The sequence below is a fragment of the Priapulus caudatus genome, unplaced genomic scaffold (assembly GCF_000485595.1).
Source record: "Priapulus caudatus unplaced genomic scaffold, Priapulus_caudatus-5.0.1 Scaffold331, whole genome shotgun sequence".
Classification (NCBI taxonomy): domain Eukaryota; kingdom Metazoa; phylum Priapulida; class Priapulimorpha; order Priapulimorphida; family Priapulidae; genus Priapulus; species Priapulus caudatus.
The window spans coordinates 139,356-148,329 of NW_014577392.1; the positions used below are offsets into that span (position 1 = coordinate 139,356).

General features: G+C 43.3%; 1 protein-coding gene across 1 annotated transcript in view; it reads left to right on the top strand.

Moving 5' to 3' along the window:
• Window positions 1-8,700, top strand: part of LOC106809140 (elongation factor 1-alpha) — a 16,864-nt gene extending 8,164 nt beyond the window's left edge. Inside the window, exons 5-7 of the mRNA XM_014812113.1 lie at window positions 6,990-7,310; window positions 7,511-7,767; window positions 7,902-8,700. Of these exons, the coding sequence (XP_014667599.1) occupies window positions 6,990-7,310; window positions 7,511-7,767; window positions 7,902-8,261 (938 nt within the window). The 3' untranslated portion in view covers window positions 8,262-8,700. The remainder of the gene's footprint in view (window positions 1-6,989; window positions 7,311-7,510; window positions 7,768-7,901) is intronic.
• Window positions 8,701-8,974: the final 274 nt, after the last annotated feature.

Here is an 8,974-nt window from a genome sequence, read left to right on the forward strand (position 1 = left end):
TTGATGCGCCAGGTCATCGTGATTTTATCAAAAACATGATCACAGGAACCTCCCAGGTAGGTATCGTGTTGTTAATATTGCATAGAGCTTCATGTCGGTTACATACCAAATTTACATGGGGTTTACTATAGGTATTGGGAAATGCAGACAGTTTTGCTGAGAACGATTATTATTTCTATTGTATAACCCAATACCTATAGTAAACCCCATGTGAATTTGGTAGGCCTGCTGAATGGTTATTAGTTAGGCGACAATTAAACAAATCTTTGTTTGCCCTCACCCGACCCAGACTGAAAAGTTTGGGTAGGTAGGTAGGTTGGCTTTTTTTAAGGCCAGGGTTTTTTTACAAATTTGGGGTGATGTCTACAGGCTCGGGTGTGGTTGCAGGGGTCGAAAGTAGCGGTATCCCGATATCCGCGGGATAGTCGATTCTTGTGTTGGATACCAGATTTCAATGCTTGGTATCCTGCCGGGATAGTAACAAAAATGTCGTCAAAATCGGGATAGTGGTTGTTGAGCATATTTGCAAGCGCAAGCGTAGCCGATGTTGATCATAAATGTGATGTGTATACATTGTATCAAGCTAACAAGACAATACGTCTGCAGTGTACATCTCTGCATATCTGTGAATCATAATGATTATGATTGTATAATAATTACATTACAATTTCAAATGCTATTATTGCATATTTTAAGATTTTGGATACCAACATTGTTGAAATTACTATCCAAAGAATGGGATACCAGATCTTTGGGGGGGATACCAGATTTCAATACCTGGTATCCCAAATGGATACCATAATAAAAATCTAATTTCGACCCCTGGCTTGTGTGGAGATACCCTTTATGTTGAATGTTTCTTTTGCTTGGTACATATAATGTACTGCCTAGTGACACCCTTTATGTTGAATGTTTCTTTTGCTTGGTACATATAATGTACTGCCTAGTGCTACAGATTTATATTATTGTGCAGTGAATACAATTGATTTAAAAAAAAGATCTCGATAATTTTTTGAGTCTGCCCTCCTTTTTGGCGCGTCGGTCGGCGTAGGCAAACAAACAATATATTTATTATGGCCTTACGCAGTCGCGGATTAGATGACAATGCTATTTGCGGCCACTGATGTAACCCTGGAATACATTGTATGCGAAGTACTTGTTGTAACATGCACATGCGAACAAAGGTCGGTGTTACTGCTAGCCTACTTGTGCTGATTAATGGCAAGTGGAATAGACGATAATCTCGATGTTAGATTAGATGTGGTTACAACTGTCAAATTTGTAATTTTGTAGGCTGATTCGTGCTGTGGCTCATTGTTGCTGCTCGGTACTGGAGAATTTGAACGCCGTGATCTTCCAAGAATTGGCGACTCGCTGAACATGCCTCTCTTGCCTACACCTTGGTAGTCAAACAGCTTATCGTTGTAAGTGTTTTCTGTCTGCACTGCTCCGTTATTTTTTCATACCGTAAGGGATGATACATGTATTGTATTTTGATTGCATAATGGAAAATTGATTGCAATTGCAAGTTATTTTACGTTACATAGGAGAGCACTGCGGCCGCACGCTGTTGTCAAATTTAACTAACGCCGTTGTGAAAATTGTTCCTGTGTTTTAACCCGCTGTTGTCAAGAAATAGTGTCAATCCAAAATAATAGTATACTGGTGCTTCTACTACATGGACAATCGTAATGAAATCACCAGCCAAGCGTTTCTTTGCGCTTGCCGGCACACTCCTCAGGGGCGCGACATACCCGGTTGCGCCGGGCGCCACACAAAATTCGCCCCCCTCCCTCCGGCAAGTACTTGAATTCGGTTTGGGCAGCAATTTTTTTTTCATTGTAATGTCGAAACATCATGATATTTTTCTGTTTCAACCCATCCTTGCATTGTTTTTGGCCACAGACACACAATTTTTGCTGCGGACAAGATTTGAATGAAAAAAACATGCGAAGAACCAATCTGGTGGATACAGTGATATACACAACATGCACACAGCAACATGTAAACCGGCCCCCCAGGCCAGCATCGTCATTACGTGATCAGCGTAAATCTCAACCTCAATGTGTTTGGCCCCTCTACTGCAACATGTGAACGAGGATTTTCTTTGCTGAAGTACACAAAACAGATACACTGTATCTGTGCTGTCAGTCTATATAATAATTATATCTGCATGCATGCACGCTTATATCTCTGCGCTTACGATCCAGCCCCAATAAACCTGAACATATTTTATTAATTTATTGGTAGGTTGGTGGGTTTTTTAGCTCATCTGACATAGTCAGATGCAGCTTGTAGAATCGCTTGATCGTCCGTCCGGTCGTCCGGTCGTCCGTCCGTCCGTCAACAGTTGGGCACAATATTAACCGCTCGACGTACGGTCACGATATTTGGTCCGTTGGGGGGATCGTCAAAACGAGTTGGGGATGTCGAAAGCTGCGGGGTCAAAGGTCAAAGGTCAAGAGGTGTAAAGAAGGGGGAACATTCACTCCTTAACTTAAGGTATAGGAGAGAATGCAGAATTGCGGCACAAATCTAAACGGCTCGACCTAGGCTCGTGATAGTCGGTGTATACATCATGGTAGAAAAGCCATCACTGTTGCCGAAATTGGAGGTCACAGGTCAAAGGTCAATGGGCACAGGGCAGTTTTAGACATTTCTGAGGACATGGGTCTGACGGAGCGATTGAAAAACTTTTTGTTTCAGCGGTGACCTAAGCATTTTTATGGCTTATTGAAAGGACCTTGAAATGTCCTCTTCTGCTGACATGCGAAGAAGTAAGTGTCGGATAACCTTTTGACCCTCAAGAGGAGCGTTAACATGGATTGTTGACTGTTAACGAAGGCCTGAACTGCTTTTGCTATTGTGGATGTGAGGCTACAGTTGCACAGTACATTTGCAAAGGCAAATGTTTGATTGAACAAGGTTTACGCTCCTTAAATCATATTATTTCTAAAGCAGTCTCTGTGATTAGCACCTGAGTAGCACCTGTAATTAGCACACTGTAATGAACCTGACTGCTCGTGTGTGTAGCAAAAAACAATGGGCAGCCCATTACGCATGCATGGGGGTGAAACTGGCACTATCTAATCATAATTATTCTAATCATAATAACCTGCAATGCAGATGTGTTTAACTCACAGTCTGAGCGAAATTCTCCTTGCCTGAATATACTCCTGCCCTGCCTGCAACTCAATGGAGATGAGGTTATCACGCACGAAGGGTGATCCCATCTTGATTATTGATGACACTTGCACGCGCTATCTCGCGGCAACTGCTTTTGCTATAGAGCATCCTTCACCGCGCCCTCCCCCACTCTCCCCCACCACCACCACTACGCTCGCGCTCGACACATATCCATGATAACATGTTAATATAGCGAAGTCACAGCTGTATCTTTATTACTGTACTACCGTATAGCAAAGCCTAGCTATCATAGATTTTAGATCTGTATTAGTAGTATCCTAGATATATGCCTCCGAGCACGAACGCTGGGGCTGCGGACGGTGCTCTTCATTCGTTTGCCAGTGAGTTTAGCTTCAGAACACCTGCGTCAGGTGAGCGCTGTCGCTCTGCGGCACTTGTTAGCTCATTGACATAGTCAGATGAAGCTTGTAGAATCGTATGAGCGTCCGTCCGCCGTGTGTCCGGCAACAGTTCGTCGTGATAGTCGTGTATAGCATCAGGTAGGAAAAGCCATCACTGTTGCCGAAATTGGCAGGTCAAAGGTCAATGGGGAACAGGGCAGATTTTAGACATGGTCTGACGAGAGCGATTGGGAAACTTTTTGTTTCAGCGGTGACTAGCATTTTTATGGCTTTATTGAAAGGACCATGAAATGTACTTTCTACTGACATGCGAAGAGTAAGTGTCGGATAACCTTTTGAACCCTCAAGAGGAGGGTAAAATTGATTCGTTTTTACTGTTAGAAAGAATTTGACTTGCGGGGTTTGCTAGTAGAATCTATACATGCCTGGATGTATGAGGCTACAATGTCACTAGTAAAGCTAAATTTGTTGAGAAAGGTTATGCTCCTTAAATCGTATAATTTCTATGGCATTCTGTACTTTCCCCGTGTGTTACATGTAACTTATGCCAGTGCATGTGGTGGTGATAGTACTGTGTAGTTTTTGCCTGCGTTAATTAGTTACAGGTGGCAAGCGCTCTATTTTCAACCTGTAGGCTGCGTAGGGAAATGGATAGGACTTGCCTATTCTGTCTTGCAATAGTTGGTTGCTACTACGTACGATGGCGAGCTTACATCTTTAATCTTAGAGCACTTAAACGTACGCGCCATCTCGTGGCAACTTCATAACGATCCAACGAACATTCATTTGAAGTTCCTGATACCATCCCTGTGCTTTCCACTGTTTCGGCGCGTATGTGAACACATTTAGGACTAACAGGGTTTACTAGAATCCCACCACTCATCCACAGAGTCACCGCAGTAGAGCGTTAGATGACGCTGTCGCTCCGCGCACTTGTTTAGCTTCATCTGACGAAGTCCGCATGCAGACTTGTAGAATCGCATGTTGTCCGTGCGTCCGTCAACAGTTGGCACAAATCTTAACCGCTCGACTTACGTGACGATATTTGGACGGGTGGGGGTCGTGAAAAAACTTCCGATATGGCCAATTTGGGGTCAAGGGTCAAAGGTCAAGATGTGTTAACGGAGGTGGAATATTTCCCTTACTTAAGGTATGGGAGGAAATACGGAATTGCGGCACAAATCTGAACGGCTCGACCTATGCTTTTAATATTTCGGTGATATAGTGGGATGGGCAGGAAACCCATTACAGGGTTTCTCCCTACGTTGCGCAATGGGGCGCGCGCGCCCCACTCTGTTGGGAAAACTCCCCCCACCGTGTTCAATCGTTCGCGCGCCCGTTTAAAATACCTCCGCCCTGGATTAAATCCACCAAATAAAAGTTTGCCAGCGAGCGGACGATCGTCAAGAATTCCATTCAACCAGGACACCGACGCGTGGTATTTTTACGCGTACCACGCATGCACTGCAGACAGTACACAAGTTAAACCTGACAATGCCACAGTTAACCTGTCACTAACTGGTACACCGACTCGGCTATCTTATATACAAGAACCCCAAATACCGTCTATGGTGTGGTGGCGATTTTACGCATTAATTAGTCGTACGCGTAAAAATACACGCCCCCGGACCCCCCTAGTTTCCCCCCTCCCCCTGTTTGAATTTCATCCTGGGGAGAACCCTGCTACCGTCATCCGAAATGTAGGCGAAAACCCGGGGCCAACCCATTACTCATGCATGGGAGTGAACTGGCACTTTTCGAATAAACAAGCACACCTGCAATGCAGATGTGTTTAATTTATTACTCGCAGCTGAGCGAAATTGTTGCCTGCCTGAATATACTTGGATTTTAGCCTGTAAACTTCAGAAACTCAATGGAATTAGGTTATCTCTACTTTCTTGACTTATCACCAATGCACGAAGGTCGATGCCATCTTTGATTATTGATTACACTTGCACGCACCATCTCGCGGAAACTATAGGCCTAGTGATACATTATGACACGAATATATATAAGACAGTCGAGCAGGTATGAAGTAGGATGCATTGGTAGGCCTACTAGGGTTTAGTTTTAGTGTTAATACCTATGCTACACTGTTTTGATGATGACGTAGCCGGTTTAGCGATAGAACAGGTTTTCAACCTTTTGCAGAAACGAAGGCCAGTACAGTAGAGCAGCAGACCTCAGATGAGCACTGTCGCTAATGCGGCACTTGTTGATAATAAACTGACACAAGTTTAAAAAATTAAAACAAACTGCGTGCTGTGTCCCAACATGAATATATTTTGTATACAAACTCGTATCAGCTGTTCAACTTTCTACCGTGCCATTAAAGCCACAATATGCGCATCTACACGCTAATTTCTCCAGTACTAGACTAGCAAATACTTCGTGTCATGCATAATCATATTACCTTATGACAAAATAAACTAGTTCCTCCCATTTCACTGCGCGTTGTCTTATAAAAGGTATTTGAAAATACCTCCAATGTTGTTGTCACTTTCGCGTTGCTCTGCCAAGCAACCGTACAGCGGGTGTAGCAAAGATTTCTACGGCATGCGTGCGTTTTTTGCTCGCACGCTGGTAGCGCAATGACATGTTATCGTTCGCGATATCAAGCCTAAAATCAATACGTTATTCTCAGTTTATTACGCTGCCTATTATTACTTTCCCAATAGCCATTGATGTTACATACACTGCAGTTCACAATACTACAACTATCTTAAAATGTAAACGACTATATTCTCTGCTCAACACCCGTAGCAACATGTGACGTCACCCAACCTAGGCCTCCTGTGTCATTTCTGATTTCAGCTTTTTCCTCGATTCCGGGAAAGTTTTGCTGTCGCTCCCTCATACCAGTGGTGCCCACCCCTATATATATAGCAATAAGCATGCCCACGCGACTAACAAAAAACAATGCATTTGCGGCCCCCCCCCCGTACTTCAATCAATGCTGCCCCAGCCAGCAAGCACGAGCCACGATGTGCACAGCCACAGACGTGGGTAAGGGGTGTTACGGGCTGCTTTTTTTCCGTTTTTTTTCCTTTTGCGTGAAAGCGTAGTGCATGCCTGAGTCTCCCGCGAATTGCGTGAGACTTGGTAGGTCTGCTAACATAGTATGATTTAAACTAAAAGGTGAAATTTTATTTTTGGGGTGCTTCAAATGCAGTCTAAGATATTAAAATTTTTCAAATTTTGCTGGGGAGACTCTCAGAACCCCCTTCTACCTCTCTCCCCTGGCATGTGCCTGCAGAATCCACATTCATGCATACTGCACGCCTTTGAATCCATCATGCACATTTTTTCCCCAAACTGGCGATTACCGCTGTTGTCTAATTTTCCCTCAGAAGAAACCTTGCATAGTATATTTTTAACACAAAATTTAAAGAAGTAATTTATTTTAAATGGTAACATTTAGTGCTACCTTACATTATTTAGGTGTAAACAAGATGGACTCTACTGAGCCACCCTACAGTGATGCTCGTTTCAAGGAAATCGTGGGTGAGGTCAGCAGCTACATCAAAAAGATTGGTTACAATCCCAAGAATGTTCCTTTCGTCCCCATTTCTGGTTGGCATGGTGACAACATGTTGGAGGCTTCCCCCAACATGGCCTGGTTCAAGGGATGGGAAGTTGAGCGCAAGGAGGGCAATGCCAAGGGCATGACCCTTCTGGAATCTCTTGATGCAATTCTACCACCATCACGTCCTACAGACAAGGCCTTGCGTCTTCCCCTCCAGGATGTCTACAAAATTGGCGGTAAGGCATTTTTGCAATTCTAATCATTCCAAAATGTACGTTTCTAATTGCGTATTAGTATTAATGCTAAATTATGTGGGCTGTGTGTATACATTGTTTGTAGGGCTGTAGCCATTATAGCTATACTGATGGCTTTCCATCTCAAATGTGAATGTTGCCAATGTGCAGTGTTTTAACCATACATAATGTATATGTTGCAGGCATTGGAACAGTGCCTGTTGGCAGAGTTGAAACTGGTATCATGAAGCCTGGCATGGTCGTCACATTTGCCCCAGCTAACATCACAACAGAAGTCAAGTCTGTAGAGATGCACCACGAGTCCCTTGAAGAGGCACTTCCCGGAGACAACGTTGGTTTCAACATCAAGAACGTCTCTGTTAAGGAAGTCCGCAGAGGTAACGTCTGCGGTGACTCCAAGAATGATCCCCCGAAGGAGGCAAAGAACTTCACTGCCCAGGTATATAGTTCTGCTATAGATTTGCGCATTTTTTTATCTATGTGGTTAATTTCTGCTATACTTGTAATGTTGATTTAATGGTTTAATCATATGATATTAGTTTTACAAGCTATGCAAAATATGTATTCTTTCAGGTTATCATTCTCAACCACCCTGGACAGATCCAGAAGGGATACGCTCCAGTGCTTGATTGCCATACTGCCCACATTGCTTGCAAGTTCAGCGAGATCCAGGAGAAAGTTGACCGTCGATCAGGCAAGAAGGTGGAAGACAACCCTAAATTTATCAAGTCTGGTGATGCTGCTATAGTTATTATGGAGCCCAGCAAGCCTATGTGTGTTGAGGCCTTCTCTTCATACCCACCACTTGGTCGCTTTGCTGTCCGTGACATGAGGCAGACTGTTGCTGTTGGTGTCATCAAGGCTGTTGAGAAGTCTGATGCCTCGTCTAAGGTTACTAAGGCTGCTGCAAAGGCTACATCCAAGAAGAAGTGATTATGCCGGGTCTGTAGCGCATCAGATAACTGTAAGGGAACTGCCCCATTTACTGGAAATTGTCAGAAGTTTGGTCATAGGCTTATTTTACTCTTATTATCAGTGTGGTTATTAACTCACAAGTGGAATTGGAAAGAGTTCCGAAGGAAAGAATGGTGTACTTTTATTTGTGCCAGCATTGCTGAGGTTTTGTAAATGGAAGAAATAAAACTCGTGGAACCATATATGACAAGATTGTTGATTTCTGTGTGCATGTAGAGTGCATGCTTGTCGTTGCTAGTTGCGTCTATATATGAATGCCATTACATGTAAACAAGAGTCGTCAGTGTCGATTGCAAGTGAGCCTGAGGCAGTAAATTGTGTAAAGTGTACTAATAAATTAAAACTTGTATTTAATTGCACTAGTAATTAAAATGTTTGCCTATCTACGTACCGACAACTGATATCATGTATCTGTTTCTATTTGATGTGAACAGGTGGGATAAAGCTATAGAGCTAATGGTAAAGATTTCCCATTAATATTATACAAGTTGGAAAAATCGTCTGCACAAGGAAATTCTCTCGGTTGTGAACAAGCTAACCAGAGTTGACTTGTAGTCGCTGTAGTGATCAGTACGTAACTGAATAGGTGGTGACATAATGCAATGTTGACATCCGTGTTACTTTCTGCCACTTCATGATTCACAGATTTTCTCATCCATATACTGTTTGCG